The following is a 22584-nucleotide window of genomic DNA, read 5'->3' on the forward strand; positions in this document are numbered from 1 at the left end:
ATCTCAAAAACCAGAATACATCTGTTTTTAATGTAACTTTATAATATATAGTCATTTAGTCGAGTGTTTACTGGAACCCAGGTACTGTGTTGAATAAATGTAAAGAGACTCTTTGTAGTCTCCAAGGAACTCTCATATAATGAAGAAGGCGGCACAGATAAATAAAGATACGTTTCTAAACATTTATTATTTTTTAAAAATAGTGTGAAAGTGCTGTGTTAAAGCAAAATAAGGGATAATGACTGTGAGAGCAATTATTAGAAGTATTTAACCCCAAAGCTTTGCTGGTTCCTGAAGGACAGGTAAGAATTAACGTGGGTTGATGGGGCACCCCAGGCAAAAGAAATAGACTTTAGAGGTGAGGGAGCATGCTACATTTAAGAACTGCAAATAGATTAGAAGACCCAGAATTTAGAATATGGAAAGGGATGATGAAAGATAAGGCTGGGGAGTTAAGCAGAATTCAATCTGTAAAGGATAAGGGCATAGAACTTACAAACAGGAGAAGGGGAAAAGCTATTGGAATAGTAGTCTACCCCTTGTGGGTCCTGCACTCTACCTCAGGTTCCTCTTTCTCTAATTATGTGTTATTTTGGTTACCCTGTAATTGGTCATATTTATTATTTTGTTACTATATACTTATTTTCTTTAGAATACTTATTTGTTTTGAAAATGAACTACATGCGTTCACCTTCAGATAAAGTCTTTGATATTGTTGATAAATATATATATATAGAGAGAGAGAGAGAGAGAGTGAGAGGCCTAGTGTACAAATTTGTGCACTGGTGAGGTCCCTAAGCCTGGCTTGTGGGGATTAGGCTGAAACTGGCTCTCCGACATCTCCCAAGGGCTTGAGGATTACGAGAGAGTGGTTCTTGGGTGATGCACCCCAGAATTGGGCTCCCTCCTCTCTGGTCCCAGGTGCGTCACCTGAGAACTACGGCTACCAAGTCACCGCAGCTCAGCAGCTCCTGTTTTGAGCATCTGCCCCCTAGTGGTCAGTGTGCATCATAGCTACTGGTTGGAGCATCTGCACCATGGTGGTCATTGCACATCATAGCTACTGACTGGTCTGTCAGTTGGCTGGTCAGCCAGTTACTTAGGCTTTTATATATATATAGACTAGAGGCCTGGTGCATGAAATTTGTGCAGGGGGAAGAAGAGGGGTCCCACAGCCCAGCCTGTACCCTCTTGCAACCTGGGACCCCTCAGGGGATGTCTGACTGCTCATTTAGGCCTGATCCCTGCTGGGTGTCAGAGTCCTTAACCCCAGTGTTATTGCAGGGTCAACTATATAGAAAAGTGCTGGAATAGAGGTCATTTTTCAGATTATAACCCTTGAGGTCCATTATAAATGTACAGACCTACCTAAACCTTAGAGATTAGACTGCAAATATAGTGCATTCTGTTTCCCAAACAAAGACTGCACTCTCTACTTAGGGAATCTAGATTACGAGCATTTTTCTTTCTTCCCTTGTTTTCTGAGCCTAAACTCCCACTAGCCTGTCAGTTATGATTAGAGGGTCAGTGCATGAATTCATGCAAAGGTGGGGTCCAGCTGGCTTGGTTCCAATGGGCAGATCAGAGCAGGGCCTGTCAGGAGTAGGAGATGGCGGGAGGTTGGCTGGCCAGCCTGCCTGAATCGTGGCCCTGTCACGGCCAGGCTGGCTGTGGGAGAGGCAGAGGTTATTGGCTTGGGGGGAGCAATTGGGCAATTGGGGCAGGGTTGGCTGTGAGGAGGGACCAGTGAGCTGACCAGCCCACCCCTGAGTGGGGTGTAGGGGGCCTAAATGGGTGGAACTGGCTGGGGAGAGGGGCCGCAGGCCCATCAGGGTGGTGGGGACCCATTGGGACTGGTGGGAGCTTATTGGGGGTGGGCCTGCCAAGGGGAGGTGCTTCAGAAGGTCGGCCGGCTGGCCCTGCCCCCTATTGGGGTGAGAGGTGATTAGGGGTGGGACCAGCCGGGAAAAGGTGCTGTGGGAGATTGGCCAGCAGCCCTATCCCCAGATTGGGCTGGTTTGTTGGCCGCAGTGGGCATCATTGTTCAGGTTGTTATGGTGTTCAGGTTGCTGGCTATATATATATATATATATATATATATATATATATATATATATAGAGAGAGAGAGAGAGAGAGAGAGAGAGAGAGAGAGACTGTTTCCAGCAAATGTGAATAAGAGAAGCTGCTGATGGAAAGAGGAATTTTAGAGACTTCCAGAACTACTGTGACAACATGAAATTGATTCAATCAGTGTGCCAGTGGAGTCAGGCCTGGCTTTTTAAAAAGAATATATCTAAAGTCACCACCACTATCTAATTTGTGATCCACATTTTTTGTTGTTTTTGCATTTTCTGGACCACTTTTTCAGTCGAGAAATTCTGTAGATACAGATACAAAAAAAAAGCAAGAGGGCTCAGTTTCTGTTTAATGATCAGTCCAGTGGGAAAGGAAAAGTTAATTAAAATCTATGAAAATGAAATGAGTAACCTTTAAAGATAGGCAGTGCAATGTGGCCAGTGTTAATATGACAATTTGTTAATGGACTAGGCAGTTGTAATCACTATTAAAAATTATTTGAGGCTTTTTTATGTTTAGCAAAGATTACTAATTAAAGGAAGCAATGACCTGTGAGATTATCCATGAAAACTATTTGCCATCTGAATATAACACCAAAGAAAACACTCATTTAAATTTTTTCTTTTCATGCTATATTCTTACATAGGGTTTGGTTTACGGTTATTTTTCTATTACCAGTTAATTGGGTAATTTTTGAATCCCTTCTGTTTAAGTGAGACACATTTTTAATTCTTATTAATAGTAAGAGACTATAACCACTAAAACCCCAATCTTACCTATTCATGAGCAGCCCTTTCTGTCTGATGCCTTCTCTCTCTGTGTGTGTGTGTGTATGTGTGTTGCCTTTACACTGACAAGAAAAGAAATTGATCTGACAAATGAGAATATTTGTGTGAAAATCTATTCGTGCTGTTTTTCTACATCCAGATAAAACAGTTGATTTGTTTATTGGATTTTAAAAAGGACTCTGGATAAAAAGAAATAGAAGAATTATTGTAATTGTGAGGATTTGAAAGAAAAAGGGAAGATCTATAATTATCTGAAGCATATTTACTCTGGGTATAAAAGAAAACAGATAGACATTAGAGGTGAATGAGAATGAATTTCTCACATGTCTTTATTATCTATAAACAATCCTAATAATAAGAAATAATTACTTAAAGTAAGTGAGAATCTGTTTGGGTTTCTAAAGTGTTTTGGGGGGGATAATTGTCAACCATATGAATTCTGAGTAATGTTACCAGTACAGGTTGAGCCAGGCAATTAACACACTATAACATTTAGAAGCCATGCAGCAGGCAACCTACCATAGAATAGTGCTTAAAATATCAGTACTGGAAGGATCTTCACAGTAATCTATTCACTCCCATTATTTTACTGATTGGATCACTGTGGTCAAGAGTGATTAAGGGTTCTGGACAGGTGACTCAGTTGGTTAGAGCATCATCCACACACCAAAAGGTTGTTTGCTTGGTGAGGGCATATACCTAGGTTTCAGGTTCAACCCCTGAGTGCCTACAGGTGGCAACCAATCAATGCTTCTTTTTCACATCATTGTTTCTTTCTCTTTCTCCCTTTCTCTCTAAGAATCAATAAAAATAAAAAACAATGATTAAGTGACTGTTTTTACAAATGTAATTTGATAACTAATAGCAGAGGAAGAACTAGAACCTAGGTCTCCTGACTCCCATTCTTATATTTTCCCAGCATTCTGAATACATGTGCTTTAATAGAAAAATGGCCATTGACCTGAGCATTGCTGATTGGCCTTTAGTATTATAGGTTTTGCCATTATTGTCCTAATTATCAGTTTTCAAATCTGACCAGATTCTTCTGACATTGGCCAGAGGACAAATGCTTTTAGAATAGGAAGTCCCAATCATTTCAGGAAGATTAGAAAGGATAAAATATAGAAGGCATAATGTGAAGTATAATAAAATGAACTGTAGTTATAACTCAGAATAATCATTTTGAAATGCTTGTAGTGTTTAGCTATTTTTCATCATATGTTTTGTCATCTGCTGTTGTTATCTTGAAGTCTGTGATGTTTCTACATCAGCTCAGACCTTTCCTGAGGCAGGGATAGATGTAGACACCAGAGTAGAGCAGAGGGAGTACCTAATTCCCCTTTTTACTTCTTTATATATTAGTAACGTATGTAGCTTTTATTGTTTTATTAAAAATATATTTACTGCCAAAACCGGTTTGGCTCAGTGGATAGAGCGTCAGCCTGCGGACTGAAAGGTCCCAGGTTCGATTCCGGTCAAGGGCATATACCTTGGTTGTGGGTCCATCCCCAGTAGGGGGTGTGCAAGAGGCAGCTGATCAATGATTCTCTCTCTCATCGATGTTTCTAACTCTCTATTCCTCTCTCTTCCTCTCTGTAAAAATATCAATAAAACATATTTTTTAAAAAATGTATTTACTCAGTAAATGTTTCTTTAACATGTACAATACTCTGAGCTACAGCTCCTGAAATTGGTATGTTTTGAAGAGTTTGAATCTAGTAACAGATGCAAATATGTAATAATTAACTGTAATAGAATGAGAACTGTAATAAAAGTATAAACAAAACTGTGAGAATCAGAAGCAGATGCAATATCTCCAGGAATGAGTGGTACTGGGTATGATTTGTGAATATCAACAGAGGATATTTGTTTTAAGCTGGGATTTGAAGAATGGTTGGATATTTTATAATTAGTGAACTCCAGGAAGGATGTTACAGACATTGTGAGGACATATTGCAGTTATGATAGAAGTAATGGTGTTAGAAGTAAATCTATGGACAGATTTGGTATAAATTACATAGCAAGGAATTTAAATGTTATCTATCTCACCATGGGAAGTTCTAGACACACATCACCATTTCCTCCTGGCTCCATGTTCATGGAGGACATAAAAAATGAATTTAAGACCTTCTTTCCACGTAGGTCAGGCATATCCCTGGAATACTGACCACTCACATTCCAAGAAGCTGTCATTGGACAGTCAGTATGGCAGCATGGAAGAAATCAAGTCTGTAAGCAGTTTAAAGCAAAGAATGGCATGAGCATATCTGTTTTAGATTCATAACTCTGGGCTGTGCAGGGGGATGGTTGAATGATAAGATGGATGGAAAGGAACACAGGCAGAATGCTACTGTAGTAATACAGGTGAAAAATTCAGGACACCTTTTATAATCAAATGTATAGAACTCAAAGCTGTCATTGTTTTTATGAAAGTTCTAATAAACATTCCCTCATAATATCCATTTTGGATTTAATAAAAATTATACCTAATGAGTCTAGACCCAAAACAAAGTTCATGATAAGCTGCTTTCCAACCTAAGGAATTTAAATAAAAGCCAAATTTTCTATTAAATGAGTGCAATTTAGAGATAGTGTATGTGGGAAGGAACATGATTTTATGCCTGCATTTCAACATTTGAAACTTAATCTTGATGTGGTTTTTACAATAGATTATAAACATCTCTTGTTCATTTAGCTAATGGTTACATGTAGTAATTTGACCAAGGCAGCCCTTAGGCCAATTTAGGACAGTGACTGTTTCCTTATGAATCTCTTCTGACTTTTTCTGCTGTTGTTGTCAATAGAAATGACAAAACTCTTGACAGTTAACAGAGCCAAGAATGAGGTGGAGTGAGGTAGATTGTTGTGTTGTTTCCTGTAGTATAGTAGTTTTGTGGAGATGAGGTTTTAAATCTCTCTAGTTGTCAAGATGGAAAGTTTCACCAGCAATGAACTGACATCAAATAAAACATGAGTACCTGTATTTGGATATTTTACCACATACCCAAGAGACAGACAGTGGATTACAAACCTCTCATTTATTGGGTCATTTGGGCTCCATCTGCAGACCAGCATGTTGTTTCAGCGTCTGAGACAAACCACAGAGGATAGCCATATTTTTTAATGTTGATCTTCATTTTAACCTGTGTGTTTTCTGTGGTCAGGCCTGATGGCAAAACTCTTAACTCACTGTGGTATGTCCATATATGTACCAGTGGTAGCAGTAGATATAGCAGAGTTCTAAAAATGTAGCTACCGATCACACATGGACCTTAAAAGAAGTATACTTAAGGTCTTTTTTTTTTGTTTATTTGTTTTAAAATACACCTGATTATTTTTTCATACATGTTTCTGATTTTAGTAATCATACTGAAGGGTAATTTTTGAAAAACAATAATAAGCCAATATATATAATTCTTATTATGTGCCAGACACTGTTGAAGTGTTTTACATATATTAACTTAAATCAAGTATTTTTTTATTTCCTTTCAAGTATTTTGGCTCATGTAAAATCATATTGTTATTCATTTATTCTATTTACTTTTACTCATGTAATAGAATGGGAAAAACATTTACTGACAAATATTATATTAAGGAGAGGAACTATTCAACTGTCACTCATTCAACATAAACAAATTTAATTTACTTTATTTTGTGAGATATTCTGTATGTTGTATGTTTATACACCTCACCAAAAATTACTGCCTTTTCAAGTGTCTAAATATTTGCATTTCATCAAAGTCACATTTTTTAAATTTTTATCCTTACCCTGGGATATGTTTATTGATTTTAGAGGGTGAGGAAGTAGGTGGGGGAGAGAGAGAGAAACATTGATGTGAGAAACATCAATTAGTTACCTCCATTACACGGTTGAATAGGGATCAAACCCACAATATAGGTATGTACCCTGACCAGGAATTGAACTTGCAGTCTTTGGGTGTGTGAGATAGCACCCCAACCAATGAGCTACCCGGCCAGGGCAAAGCCACATTTTTTTTTTTTTTTAATGTTATCTCCCAGAGTTGAGGAATTTTATTACAAGGTCTCACAAGTTGTTGATGTCACATAAGTGCTTCAGCAAGGTTTCCTTTAGGTTTGGGGAGGCATCAGAAATGCACAGACATTTATGGTAGAGGTTGGAATACTATGGGATTTAAATAAAAACCTTGAAAGGCAAGGGAAGGTGGTCACTGCTTTGTAAAAAAAGTACTGGTACCTGTCGGGTTCAGAAGCCATGGCCTTAGGGTCATGAGCTTCTGTTGACCGGCTGTGTGACATTGACAGTGGCTTTGGATCTGTCAGAACTCAGTCCTCACCTATGAACTGTGAGGAGGTTGGATTAGATTATTGATGTTCGATCAGCATAATTGGGAACCTGCAGCTCCACCATGGCACCACAAGGTTGACCCCAGGATAGGAAGTTCATCAGGTGGGGCCCCAGGTCCTCCAATTTTGTTTCCACCAAAGCAGCTTCTTTTCTGCTTTCTAAATTATGTGTTTATAATATACACTTGAAAGTGTGTATGATTTTATTTATAAGACAAAATTCTACTTAAAAAAACAACAACAACAAAAACCCTGATCCCAACAGTACTTTCTGTTCCTAAAATGTCAACGTTTCTAATAACTGGGGAGCCAAGGAGGGAAAAGGATAAATTGCCCATTGTATTCCCTCTGTGGACAGTGTCTTGAGTATCTAGTCTACAATTGTGGGAGGCTGAGTCTGTCATTCATGATCTCTTAAGGGTTGTGGAGCACTATTTAATTTAGTCAATCTCATTATACTGTGGCTGCCATCCACAGAAGAATGGCTCACATTTACTTTTTTTTAAAGTTTTGAATTCTTCTCAGAATTTACATTATCTATTGTTTCCAGTAAATGTCAGGACACACAAAGTAACACCGAACAGGAGTACTGAATTTTTAAGTGAGGTACAGGAGCCAGAGACTAAAATGCTTTTCCCTTAATTGTAATCATTAATTCACCATATTCCACTGCTAGCACTACTCTGTCCAGTGCCACTGAGGTGAGCATTGCTGTGTTTGAAGCCCTGTTTCAATAAATTTTTCTCTGTTACCAGATGGGCATTCTTGTAGTACAGGTGAGATGCTTTATAATAAAGGTCAGAGATCTGCACACCTGGGCATGCTTCTCATTTCAAAAGCAAATTAACTAACAACCTATCTGCTTCTTTGGCTACCAGGAACCAGAATCAACATTAAAAAGTGTCAAACCTTCTTTGAACAGCCATACCACACGTTGTAAAGATTGGAAAGAATGCAAACAAGTGGTACAGACTGAGCAAAAACAAGGTCTTGATCTGTCACCCAATGTGTTTCAATGAAATACAAAGTGGAAAAAAACAAAACAAATTGATTTTAAAACAAATTGATTCTCAAGTTCCAAATCATGGTGTCCTTTTTTATGTTTCTTTCTTTTTTTTTTTTTTTTTAATCCTCACCCAAATATATATTTCCATTGATTTTTAGAGAGTGCGCACAGGAGAGGGAGAGACAGAGAGAAACATTGATGTGAGGGAGACACATGGATTAGTTGCCTCCTGCACAGCGCCATGATCAGGGCCTGCTGGGGATTGAGTCTGCAACCCAAGTACATGCCCTTGACTAGATTCCAACCCCTTCAGTCTGAGCCAACATCCTAACCACTGAGCAAAACTGGCCAGGGCTTTGTGTCTTTTTCAAATGGATTTACTCCCATATAGTTAGTATCAGCTCTTTAAAGAGTTGGAACCAGTCCAAGGATAATACACAAGACTGCAGCCCTTTTCACCGAAAAAATCTTTCGTTAACTGATGTTGATGGAAGCACATTTAGCCACAGCAATCTGCATGGCAGTTGAATTGCTGTTTGTGTTGAACAGGAAACCAGAGAAAAATAAAGCAATACAGGAACATGCCAGTGGTGACCAAGGGAGCAGAGCGGCCCTTTAGCCTTTCCTTGCTGATCATTTGTTCTAAGTTGGTCAAGAACAAGCAACAAGACTGTTATAGTGACATGTGCTGATCACATTCAGGTGTCGAGGTGTTCTGTCACTTCAGTTGTCCAGAGGTGCCATCTGTGTTCTCTCATCTGGTATTTGCAGTAGGGCAGCCACTTTTTAGCAATGCCCAGCAGCCTATTTGATCAGCACAAGTTAACAACACTGTTCATCATTTCAAATGCATGTGCTTCAGCACTGCACCTGACAAGTAAGCAATTGCTCTGAGCAGTGAGATAGATAGCCGGGGCAATTTGGGGAATGTAAGCTAAGTAGTAAAGGTGGAGATATTGTAGCTAAGGAGGGCATGGGTATAAAGACCTATTGTAGAAGCTCTGATTGTTGACATCAGAGAACTCCGAAAGAAAGGGAGGAGAATACACATGTGTGCATTCTTTGTAGAACAACAGTATGGAAAAGGGTGCAATGAAGTACTGAGTGGTGCAAATGAGAGCATGGTATGCTAGATGGGCAGGAAGGTAGAGGAGAAGGTAGAGGAGCAGTGTTCTAGTTGTGGCCTGGCATTTACTAGGAATCTCAGGCAAACTAATGGCTTTCTTTGAGCCTCGTCTTTATCGATTTATTGTAGAATGAAACATTTCCCTGTAGAAGAGAATGTTCTTGCCCACTCTAAGTTCTCCAAGTTTCTGAATAGAGATAAAAAGGTACAATAATACTTCATTCTCAGACACTTTTAAAAATGACAGCAATCCAACTAACACTAATTTAAGTAAAAGACAATAAAGTCCAGGAGTTAGTTGTGCTTCAGGCAGGAGGGATCTTGTCCTCAACTAGCTCTCTCTGTTTCTGAGCTCTGCTTTCTTCTTTGCCAGCTTCATTATTGTACCGGTTTCCTTTACAATAGTAAAGGAAATAATAAGCTTGCAGCTTCCAAAGGAGAAGGATTCTCTCTCAGTATCCATATTAGTGCCTGAAAATAATTCCTGCTGGTGTGGCTTAGTTTATATGCCATGGGGCGGTCAGGTGGTTCTCACAGGGAAGGGATGTGGCATAGAGAAAAAATAAAAACAAATGTCCAATTCTACTCTTGATATAAGTTAGGATGATGATTGGTGGGGGTGAACAGAGAGGGCTTTATATTTTAAATACCAATTGTAAAAAATTCTTTTGTAATCATTTTTGTTCAGCCATCAAAATCAAGCACTGCTTTTGGTGTCAGCTTTGTTGGAAGAGCAACATGAACTTTTATCATTTGGAGAAAATTGGGAACATAATTTTTAAACGTATTTTTATTGACTTCAGAGAGGAAGGGAGAAGGAGAGAGAGATAGAAACATCAATGATGAGAGAGAATCATTGATCAGCTGCCTCCTGCATGCCTCCTACTAGGGATCAAGCCTACAACTCGGGCATATGCCCTGACCAAGAATTGAACCGTGACCTGCTGGTTCATAGGTTGACACTTAACTGAGTCATGCTGGCCGGGCAAAGGAACATAATTTTTTTAATTACAGTTATTCTACTATGAAGTTCTGAGGGTAAACTGAACTTATGCCTATTTTATCAACTGTGTGAGTTGAGTTTGGCTATATAAGTGATTCAATATCTTTATTTGCCCAGTAAGTTTTCGGTAAGGTGTATGATGTTTGCTATACTAAGTTGGCTATGGGGAACAAGATCATTTTCCTTTAATGGTTGATGGTCCCCACTATCCATCACTACAGTTCCACTCTACTATTAAACAACACAATTCATTACAAGGGGCCTACCTCTGTGAACCACCTAATATCCATAAGTAGTGTAACAAAATGGCTATATCACATGGGAACAGAATAGTGATCTCACATCTCACAGGTATTGAAGAGTTGCACTGAAGACATAATTTACTAAAACCAGTTGAAGTAAGCATCTGTTGTTTTGGCCTGTCCACCCACCTTCTTCTGTTAATAGTACTCTGACTTTGCTTTAGGAAACTGCTCTTTATTTTCTTTATCCAATCCTTTTGGGATTATCAGTGATCTTACTCCATGCTTTCCCCTAGTCAAGAAGAAGGTAAGAAATCTAAGCTAGGCTAGTTAGCTCTTCTCTTTATGGAATTTCATCTTGATGGAGTGACACAAAGATTAGAGGCATCCAGCCTGGCTGGTGTGGCTCTGTGGTTGAGCATGAACCTATGAACCTATGAACCAGGAGGTCACGTTTCAATTCCGGGACAGGGCATATGCCCAGGTTGCAGGCTCAACCCCCACTGGGGGGGATGTAGGAAGCAGCCAATCAATGATTTTTTCTCATCCTTGATGTTTCTACCTCTTTCTCTTTCTCCTCTCCCTTCCTCTCTGAAATATATATTAAAGATAGAGGCATCCAGGATAAAATGCCAATTGGTTCATGCTTCTTGAATCCCTACCCACCCAGACCAGTGCTTATTTTTTCCAGAGTCAAGATCATTTCCCCCCACATCTCTATTAGTTATTTCTACAGCCTTCTAATAAATTCTAAATGATTATTGTTCGGTTAGCAACCGATTGCTATCACTGAGCAAGCACTAAGCACCAAACCATTTAAAATTTCATTTATTTAGGTCAAAATTCTGTGAGTTGAAGTTGCACTGGGTTCATGTGGGCTTCTATCTGTGACATCTGTGGTCATCTTTAGTTCAGCTGTGCAGCTCTGCTCTGGACATTCCCTGACTGCCAGTGGAGGCAACCTGCAGGTGTTAGGCATGGGAAGAGTCCTCAGCCATGTGTCTCTCATCATTCGCAACCTGGACTGTGCTTGTTTGATGATGACAGAGTTTCAAGTGGAAAAGTGAAAATGTGTGAGGCCTCTTGCACCTTCAAAGCAGATAGGCACAAAGTTGGATTTGCTATATTCTATTCACCAAATCAAGTCAGGAGGCAGCTTCTGTGCAAGAAGAGGTGAGCGATGCTTGTGACTGCTTGATGGAGGTAGCAACAGTGTCACAATGCAAATGAGTAAGGACACTAGAAGAGGAATGACTGAAGCTACTTAATCCACCACACCCCAAGTTGATTTCTGCTAAAGAACGTGATATGCCAACCAAAAATCTCTTTAAAAATCCACTGTAATACATTCCCATGCTCCTTTAACTTATTGATGTAACTCTGATTATGAGTGTCTGGGAGCTAAAATCAGCTCCACTATGGACACAGAGCAAAAACTACCTCTTATCCTTAATCCGAGTGCATTGTGTCTTGAGAGGGTTGCTTGCTGTTCCTCTATCTCTTAACCATGCAGTCTCAAAGGGCCATCATTATCAATCATATCATCTACCAGGTTTTCTGGAGTTTCAGTTTATTGCCCACCCAGCTATGACATATACCATTGTGGCTTGGCTTTTCACAATACTGTTGTTTCCTGCTGCTATCTGGCATTGCACTTGCTAAAAACATTTGCCTTTCTGGGATATATATTGAATTTGTGGAGGCTATATATTCCTTTTATACAGCACAGCCTCTTGGTAAGCTACATCAATCACAGCGTAAGGCAAATGCTAATATTAATGTGCGCTGCTGTAGGTGTTTATTGCCAGTTTCCATCCAAGTTCTGACTCAGCCTAGCCCTCTCTAGGTTTGTGAGATCTAATAAGATCACAGCACAGGGTGGTATAGCTGCAGGCAGAAAATTCTACTTGCCAAATGTATGCATATATATTTTTACAGCGGGTTCATAAATTAATGTCAGGCACTGAGGCACCGTGGCTGTGCACAGGCATTTAGACAGAACTCGCTTCAGCGACTAACTCGCCTTCCAGTCACTGGTTTCTCTGAGATGGCGCCAACCTCTTGGTCAGATGTAGCTTCAATGCTTCCCACCCTTTTGGTGTGAAATGATAATTAATGTGACTGTACGTTAAGCTGGTGTTCTACTTCCATTAATAAAACCCATTATTCAGGGTATTTTAATTTGGTTATTAAATTTTCTCTGGAGGTGTTGGCTTGGGAGTTTAAGAGCAAATGGTTTGCTTCTCATTTTTCAAAAGAAAAAAATGTGAGTGTGTGTATGTGTTGTGTTTTTTTTTTTTTTTTTTTTTTTTTTTTTAATTCTGTGTTACTTTTGAGTTATATAAATTGGACCAAATTTCTAAAATGCTGGTGTGATTTTGGATTTTAATTGAGTTGGTCTCATTCTCCAGTATCTCCATCAGCTCTAGGACTTCCCAGGGTTTTCAGCCAGGGTAGGTTTGGCAGGATCCAGAGCTCTGCTTATCTCAACCGTGGGCATGAGAACATCAAATTCTATTCCAGACAACAGTTTATACAAGCCCCTGACTGAATTGTGTTTGATAATAAGAGGCTACCAATTTTTGCACTGCATTTTGATGGGTATTTTTACTTTCTCATTGTAGATCTGCTGGAGGAGTCCCACAGAAAAGATGAAGAGATGGAATCTCTACAGGTAAAGTAAATTGTCCAATTGGGCAGGTGTCTTGGCGATAAAAGCATTTTATGTTGTTTTTTGCCTGGTTAGCCTTTAATATTGTCCCATTCATACCATGATGACAAGTGGAGTAAAAAAAAAAAGTCAGGATATTAAAGACCAAGTTGGCATTTGCTCCCTTTAGAAGTGTTTGAGAGCATTTACAATCTCCTAAAGCAGAAGCCCACACAGGCCCTGCCTTGGTGGTGCAGCTGGCTGGAGCGTTATCCTACGAAAAGGTAGTGGCTTTGATTGCTGGTTGGGTGGTGTGGGAGGCAACTGATGAATGTTTCTCTCTCACATAGATGCCTCTCTCTCTCTCTTCCCTCTTCTCTTTCTCTCTCTAAAATCAATTAAAGATAAGAAGTCAATAGGCCTTCATGCCGCTCTTGTAAGGAACTTTTATTCCTTGGTTTAGCTTACTAGCGGCATTAGAAAAGAAAGCAACATCTTTGCAAAATCATTTCTCTCCAGATAGGACTGGTGAATAAGGATGCATTTATGGAATCTGCATATTCAAGTGAAAGTAAAAAAAATTCTGACTCCATGAATGCCATCTACCAATGACCAACCAAGAATATAAACGCATATATGGCCCTTAAGACTTACCTTGTATGCCTCTCAGTTCACTATGGATTTATGCACATGTCTTGAATTAGAAAATTGTGCTTGAAATGTTGCACTAGAATTTTAATTGACATTTCCGTGGAACAGGCAATTGATGTTAACTCGGCATCTGACAGAAGTTCTCTTTCTTTTGCATTGGGCTAACTTACAAATGAGTAACTTAAGTGTCTGTCTTTATTAGGGAAAATATAATCACTTATATTTGCACGACAGAGCCAATTCATGTAATGTCAACATTGTGGACTAAGAACAGTAAATACTTTGGACATTTAAAGTACTCCTTGGGTCTGGAGATGCAAGTAGGACTAGAGGTGATGCAGTGAGCTGGCTTGTAAGGGTGAAGATGTTTGCTTTTGGCCAAAGAAGGGTGAATTGAGCAAAGCTCAAAGAGCAAGAAGAATGTTCTATAATATGGGACTCTTCTATCTAATGCTCTATCTGTTAGTGTGATTGATCTGAAAATTATGAAGAAGAGTACAGCTCTGTATATGTAATAAAAGTGGCTTGTGTTAACCACAGTTTTGTACAGATTAAATTTCTTAACATCTTGAGCTATCTTCAGTTATAAAAAGAAAGAGCCCCGGTATATCTAGTCTGGGCTGGGAAAAAATCTCAACTGTGTACTCACCCTCTATATTGTTGAGAAATTACTATCAGCACTACTGTTGTTATGAACAGCAGAGCATCCTTATTTATATTTATATAGATATATAGATATTTATATATATTGGGAAAATAATGAAGGCTTTTTGAGGCATTTTGGTTATGCACCGTATTTGCCATTGGCCCCAGAATACCACATATAAATATATGTATTGAGTACGTAATAAATGTTTGGCCTTTTGAAATGGCAGTACAAACCTTTTTGGGTTTATTTCTCTCACAATATGAATGTTGGAACCTGTAATGCTGTTAAAGTTAATAGCCAATGCTGCTTGTCAAATATTTATTAAGTGCTGGCAGCATTTTCTACCAAAATGTCTATCCAGTACAATAGAATGTCCCAGCCAACTCACTATAAGATTTTTAAATGTAGGGCATCATCCTTATGATATCCGACAACAGAAAAATTCACTGTTGGCACTTTATAGAGGCAACTAGTGTCTACCTAATACTCTATTAAGATCTAAGAAGGAACTGGCACTTGCAGAGAGCAAAGAGTACAGAGACACATCCCAGAGCCTTTCATGTTCCAGGTCAGAGGAAGACCTATCAAAAGTACCTACATCCCCAAGTCTTCAAATATCAGTATCACAGGTGATAGTCTGAGAAGACTATCAAAGTATGCAGGTTGAAGTCCTACAATCACGCATTAGAATTTGGGGAGTAGAAGACAAAGGAATTTTTAAATAAATGGTAGTACCAAGGACTGGAGGTTGACAATTTTTGAGTTTTAAGTCCTGTCGCTGTGTCTGATTCTCTGGGTAACCTTGAGTAACTCAATTAACTTTGCTGTGCCTATTTTCTGATCTGTAATGTAAAATCATCAAACTGTCTTCCAGAAGTCTTTAGTGTGGATTATATTATCCCAGAAGGGAGAGCTAAATATTTAATTCCAATTTACAGTGTTAGCAAATCCCCACATATCCAAATTGGAGTCAATTTTATATACTCATTATCATCATATAATTGTGTACAACAGATATTCTGCATTTCATGTTATCCTCCTTAAGGGAAGTGGGTGTTTATCTCTAAGCCCTTCCCAGTTCCCAATAACTAAATGGGGCTCAATCTACTGATTGAACAAATCTTTATTGTGCAAGGCCCTATACTAATTTCTAGGGATACAAAGGCAAGATGCTTATACTGGATAGCTTCTTGTCCTTTACACAATAATTAGTGAAAAATAATGTTAAATAGGCAATTATAATAAAATATTTTAAAATGCTACTAAGTGAAATATCTCACTGTGGGAGCATATAGCAAGAACATCTGCCTTGTTTGGTGGAGATAATGGTAGGTTGGGTGTAAGTGTAGGGGGTCGAAGGTGAAAAGAATGAGCTGGGATGGAGAGGTAATCCAAGTTGGCTTCCCAAAGGAAGTCAGTATTTAGCATTGGCAAGTCTGCAGTGAAGATAAGAAAAGTTTTAGGTAATGTGAAGCTATGGGAAGGCCTGAGGTAAAGAGCTTTGGTGTCATATTTAAGGAACTTAAAGAAGCTGTGTGTGGCAGAATGTAGTGACTGAGAGAGCAGAGGCAAGATGGGAATCTGTAAGGTAAATAGAGGGTTTAAGGGATCTCCTAAAGGAGTTAGGATTTTATCTCTAGTGTATGGAAAAACAGTAAAGAGAACAATATTATCAAATTCGCTTCTTTACTATAAACTGGCTATAAAAGCATATAGTAAAAGCAATTTACTATAAATTGGCTATAAAAGCATTGAAATCTATGAGACCAATTAAGCATATATTTGTGAGAATGTTTGCAAAGAACAATGGTTGCCTATATTGGGTGGTAGCGGAGAGCATTTGGCTAAGGGGTGTAGGTTTAAAATAAAAATTTACCATACGATGAATTGTAATTTCCTATCATGCCTATGAAGCAACTCTCATGTCTTTTATTTTCCCAGATGTGCACTACTTAGTAGCTCAATGCCTCACCTTAGCAGGTACTCAGTAAATTTCTGTTGAGTAGGTAAATAAATAAATAAATAAATACATGCCACCATGCCAGGGTCTTATATATATGGCACCTATTCCTGGTTCTCTTGAAGAAGAGAGAACAACGTATTAGAAAACAACCATCTCTATCCCAGAGTTTATTTGTTGTTTAAAAAACTCTATCCCCCCCCAATGCCTGTGCGAGTGCGCGGGTGCACACAGGCACACACACACACACACACACACACACATTTCACTTCCCACCCCTTCTCTCTGTCCTGCTCTCCTTTCCCTCCCTCTCTGAACGTAGCATTGAAAAGAAAGGTTAAGGATGAGTGCTAGAGGTCAGTAGAAAAGGAACATGGTAAATGGTGAGGGGGGATTGGATAGCAGAGAAAGTGTTTTCAATCTTCAGAGAATGACAAACAATGGAATCACACATATTTGACAGTGATTTTTACAATACAGCTGGTAATTCCCAAAATTCTTTGTTGGTGCTTAGCATTGTCTGGCTATGGTTTGTGTGTGTGCTGTGTGACATTTGCAGTTGGTTACACTGGACTCTGCTCTTCTTAAAAACAAAGTATTATCTTTGACTATAAATGTGTGCCGCTGTATGAATATCACTTGCATATGGGTTTGAGGTACACTGAACAAGCAAAGCCCTCCTTTAATTCCCTGGAGATCAGCTGACACATTTTAAATAGACATAAAAGGCAACCCATTTTTCCTCAATTTAGTTGAAAAGTATTCAGTGACTGACATTTTACCAGAGATGGCTGGTAGTGGTAGGTGCTTCTCTTGCTTTTTTTTTTTTTTTTTAGTTTTTAAATTACCAAAATACCTCTCATTTATTTCATGCTTTTCCAATCTTGTCTTATGATTCTCAGAATCACATGAAAAGCATATCATGGTTAGTGAGGAAAAGCTTTAAGGTGCTACTCAAGACAGTTACTGAACAGAGTAGATACCTGGAAAATGCATTCTCTCATGTACACTTACAGCCATCCCACTCTTCATTTTATTTCAAATGAAAGAAAACTAGATGATTATGGGTGTACTTTTTCTTATTCATTTTCCTCTTTTACTACAAGCAATGTCTATACCTATAAGTTAGGACAGTAATGATACTGACTCCATAGCAGAGGATTAGCTTGGATAAGAAATAGTAAACCTTGGTGCTTGGCAGGGCCTCCATAGATTCTGATTCCCCACACTGACTATTTATTCAAACTTACTGTGTGCCAGACATGGTGCTACCCACTGGGGAGAGCGAGTAAATGCTCCTGCCCTCTTGGAGCCCTGTCTGCCCTCCTTCCTTGCCCCTTCTCTCTTTCACCCTCTTCTTCTGTCTCACTGCCCCCCCCTTCCCCTCCCTCCCCCCCGCCCCACCTTACATGGGCAGCTATGATTTTAAATTCAGATTTGGATCAGATTATGCTAAAGGAATTGTTTTATCTTTTTCAAATGTAGTGAAAAAGTCACAATGTGGCAATAATAAAAGATTATATGGGCTACCTATGAGTATCAATCACTTATTTTAAGAGGAACAAGGAAACATTTTAGCTGTAGGATCTATCATCTAAATGTCACAAATATTTATTCAGTATCAGTATTTTCACTACAAATGAATTAAATTCTTGTTTAATTAAAAATAGTTTTATGGTTTTAAAAAAAGTAATATATGTTTCCCTAAGACATTCCAGAAGCTATGCCCATGAAGGATATTAAATGTCATTACAGACATGTTGTTTTTCAGACTACCCACAATTCTGTTTAATTTCTCTCCTAGATTGCTTTAGAAATAGTCTGGAACCTTCCATTAGAAGATTTCACTATTTTGGACAAATGTTTTTGGAGTGGAGGGGCAGGAGTTTGATTTTGTTTCTGTAGTAGACCAAGCAGTGATAAGGCAAAAGCATTGGGGAGAGTAGGAGGGAGAAGATAACCTTTTTCTCAGCCATCGCATCTTATACTTATGGAGTTGCCAGCATATGGCAGCATGGTGTTTTTAAGAAAAAAATAGAACTTGAATTTCTCAGTTCTCTTGGAACAAGTCTAATAAATATTAATATAGGGGCATTATAATATGGAAAATAATTCTAGTGGAGAGTTGGCAGACACATCTGTGGAGATTAACTGGGCAAGAAAAACCACCAAAGACAAAAAACTGACATGGGCAAAGAAATTGTCCTGGCAGAGCCTGACAGCATAGGGCATTAACATCTCAATAGTCCCAGCGGATGGCACATCCTCCTGCAAACCAACCATGTGATAAATTGGGCCAGTGACAGACCAACTGGGTAATTTCTGTGGTTTTGCTGTCAATCATATCTGCCTGACTGGAATGACCATAACCTGTACTTTCAAACCACACAGTGGTTTGGAGATTATAGAGATTGTGGGGAGAAATGCAAAGATGGGACAGCTAAGAGTCCCTGAGTGAGAGTGAAGGGAAAGTGAGGGTGGAAGGGGTGCTGTGTTCTAACAGTGGGCCTCCAGAAGAATGGAAGAATTGGTTAAAGCAGTTCTTAAATTTTTACCAAAATTCTGATTTGCTTTGGAGATTCTGAAGTACTTGTACTGAAGTCCCAATTTAAATAAATTGATCATTTGAAATTTTCTGTTTAAGGCTTTGTTAAACTAAAAGATAAATTCAGTATTCTGTTCATTCCTAAAACGACTCACAGGAGTTATAGTAGAATTTATATAATCCTAGAAACCAAAATGTAATGCAGACTTTCTCATTCTCCCCAAAATGCATTCCTTGGAACATAGGCAAATTACTACATATCTATTTCTTTTTCTAATAAAAGCTATTCTAAACAATGTCACAAATTAAGCAAAATGGGTGATGATGGGCTATGAGAGGGTTGGGAGAGACTTTGCCACCTTCAGGGAGAGGTGACTTAATGGCTCATTAAAATCTCTGTTTCCTCAAAAGGTGAGGAGGTTTACCCAGACTGAACTTCAGCGTGAGGTCTCAAGAGAGATGAAATTTTAGATGTTTGTATCAGGGGCAAGCAGGGTCTCAGCTGATTAGATCTTACACTTTAATTTACTACGTCAAGAGTCCTCGCAAGAGTGGGGAACCAAGCTCAGTAAAATAGATTCCATTTGAAATGTTAGTGGTCATTAAATTTTATCACCCTATTTTACCTGAAATTTGCAACTTAATTTCAACTCCAAATTTATGACAGAATTAAAGTGGAAAGTAGAAAGCCCTGGGAGGGAAGAACTATTCTGTCTGAATGTACTGAAATTGATTGACTAGATAATTTTCTTTCCAGGATAAAAAATATAAAAGCGTGGCTGGTTCTGTTTATTCAGAGGGATGGAAAACATAAGTCTTCAAGATTCAGCAGTCTCCTTGAGTCAAGGTTATTAAAAAGCCTCTAAAAAAATGCCATTTGGAAACATTTAAAAATACAAAGTGTAGTCTGAGCACAAAAGCCCAAATTTTACTCCGTGACAGAAAGTTTAAAAAACTGGGTAGTTAAAAATGAATCAAATTTGTGTTACAGATTTTGTAAATTGTTCCCATAAAGTGGGAAATTATTTTATCTGTCTCCATATACATTCTCTTTGCGATTGGCTCCATGAAAAGCAACATTTCCATAAAGGATCTCTTGGTGCCTTTGTGGAGTCTGAGTTCTGGGCACCTTGGGCTCTGGGGCTGATAGAAAGAACAGCTTGCATGCTCTTGTGACAAATGACAATACTCTAAGCTCATTATGATGTTTTGTCATGTTGAGCTTGTGTGAGAGTTGGGCCATGTCTCCAGAGTCCACTGTGGGCAATTTCAGTTGGGTTGCAGATTAACTGAGTACTATTAGCCTGTTCATAATATGTCTCTTCTTTTTCTTCTCATGTCACCTTTCCAAACTGGCCTTAAACTTTGTACAGATAACTACAAGTCTGAAATCCTTCAGGCCTTGATAACAAAAAATACATTAGGCTGGTAGCTTAAACTAGAAACAGTTATTTATTACAGTTCCAGAGGTTGAGAAGTCCCAGGTCAAGGCAGATGCAGTGTCTGTGTTCATAGTGTTCACAGAGGTACATATAGCTTTAGGAGGTGGTGAGGACCACTCTCCTCATTCATAGGTATTCATCACCTTGCCCTGTCCTCACCTGGCAGAGAGCAGAGGAGACTCTGGGTCTCTTTATGAGGGGTCCATCCTCATGACCTAATCACCCCAAAGTTCCTTCCTCCTGATATCATCACATTGGGATTTCAACCTATGAATTTTGGGGGTATACAAACATTGGACCATAACACCATGTTCTCCTTTTCCTCTTCCATCTCCTGATAACATTGACAGTTGTGAAAAGCAATTTTTGAAGTGATGAAACAGTAGTGTTCAACGTATTTGGAAACAAATGCTTATCAACAATATACTTCTGGTTGAAACATTTTCCATGGACTCCTAAGACAAATCTTGACATTTGAAGCATTGATAGGACATTGTTGAAAGAAAGTATAGTTCTCATTCGAGGGCTTTCACCCAGCCCCATCTGTGGCTGATTTTCCAGAACATAAAGAATTGCTCAGAGGATTTCCCTAAGATGAAGTCCTCAAAACTCACTAAGATTATGTTTCACTTTATTAACAATACTTACTTAGCACTCCTTAATTCTTGTCAAGGTTATGCTAAATCCGCCTCAAAGGGTGATGTCTGTGCATCAAAGCAGAAGAAAATAAACACCCTTTGGCTTGTTAATGCATAATATTAGTAGCTAATGAGAGATTCTTTTGTGTCTTGCACTGTGCTCAAAGTTCTAAATATAGGTCATGTATTCCCTATGACAATTTTATCAGATACTGTGCAAGACTCATAGCTTGCACAGCCAGAAAGTGGCCCTGGCTAGGATTTGTATTAGAATCTGCATGGCTTCCACACCACTGTGCTTAATGCCTCACGAGTTTATGGAGAACTGAATTTCTGCACTTAATTTGTTTAGGTTCCTGGCCTTTCTTTTAATTTCTTTCTCTCCCCACACCACCCAGGAATAATTTGTTAGCAAACATATTACACATTTAGTGTGGCCAAATACTAACTGACCTTCTCCTTTTTCAAAAAAGATATATAAGAAACTAAATAATTTTAAGAAGTGCCTTAAATAAGGCAACATGGGGGACTTAAAATTAGTGAAACTTCTCACTGCCTTTCTGAAACTCTAAAACTACTTATAATCCCTTCAGCTCCAAGCTTACATACACATGGCAACTGGAACAGTGTCATATAAATACATATTTTTGGCCCTTGGCATGTGAGGAAGATTTTAATTCCTGGTGTAAGATTAGGAACCATCCAGTAATCTCGGGCACTTCTAGGAAGGAGAAGGGATCATTTTTCTTTTTCCATTCTTGCACCTTTTCTTTTTGCTTATTCATCATGTTTTAAATAAACAGACTGAAGAAAGTTGTTATTAAAGCCCTCCTCGGGCTTCTTCAATTTCAGTTTCAAACCAGGTTCAAAATATTCTGGCAAAAATTAAAGGCAAGACTGAAAATGTTTGCATAAATTTTAAGTTGTGCAAAAAGCGATAAACCTAAAATGAACTGAAAGAATGACTAATAAGCATCTCCTGTTGTGTCTTTGTCTTTATCAGTGATTATTTTGGTTTTGAAAAATTGAATTTGAAGTGCATTCCTTTCCCTGAGCATCTGCGTTCTGCTCACTACTCGAAATTTAATTTGTTCAGATTTTAATGTTTGCTGGTGGAAATGCGAAGGCTTATTAGCACACTAATAAATAACATTTTATGTCTGCTAACAATATTTCTGGATTTGCTCATGAAATAGAAAAGTATTACCTACAAGAGACTCTGTGTCTTTACCACGTTCTGCTTGTAATTGAAATCCCAAGTCCTCATTTCGCTGTTCGAAAAGAACTAACACATTTGTCACGAATGAAACAGGTGTGGGGGGAGAGGCCGTTTCTGAGCCCAGCCATGAGTTTAAGTTCCTGTAGGCCAGACCTGAAAGAGCTGGGAGAGCAGAACAATAGGGCTGCCATCCACCTGGACAGCAGCACAGCTCATTAGGGGAAGGCCTTTGCTGCCTTTGTCCTTCTGACAGCTCCCCAGC

At 38.8% G+C, this 22584-nt stretch overlaps 1 protein-coding gene across 3 annotated transcripts in view; it reads left to right on the plus strand.

Moving 5' to 3' along the window:
- Positions 1-22584, plus strand: part of CEP128 (centrosomal protein 128) — a 313428-nt gene that overhangs the window by 237463 nt on the left and 53381 nt on the right. For all 3 annotated transcript variants that reach the window (XM_084891426.1, XM_084891427.1, XM_084891428.1), the window contains exon 21: positions 13193-13242. In XM_084891426.1, the coding sequence (XP_084747552.1) occupies positions 13193-13242 (50 nt within the window). The remainder of the gene's footprint in view (positions 1-13192; positions 13243-22584) is intronic.

The sequence above is a fragment of the Pipistrellus hanaki genome (genome assembly GCF_964339955.1).
Source record: "Pipistrellus hanaki genome assembly, chromosome: 1".
Lineage (NCBI taxonomy): Eukaryota > Metazoa > Chordata > Mammalia > Chiroptera > Vespertilionidae > Pipistrellus > Pipistrellus hanaki.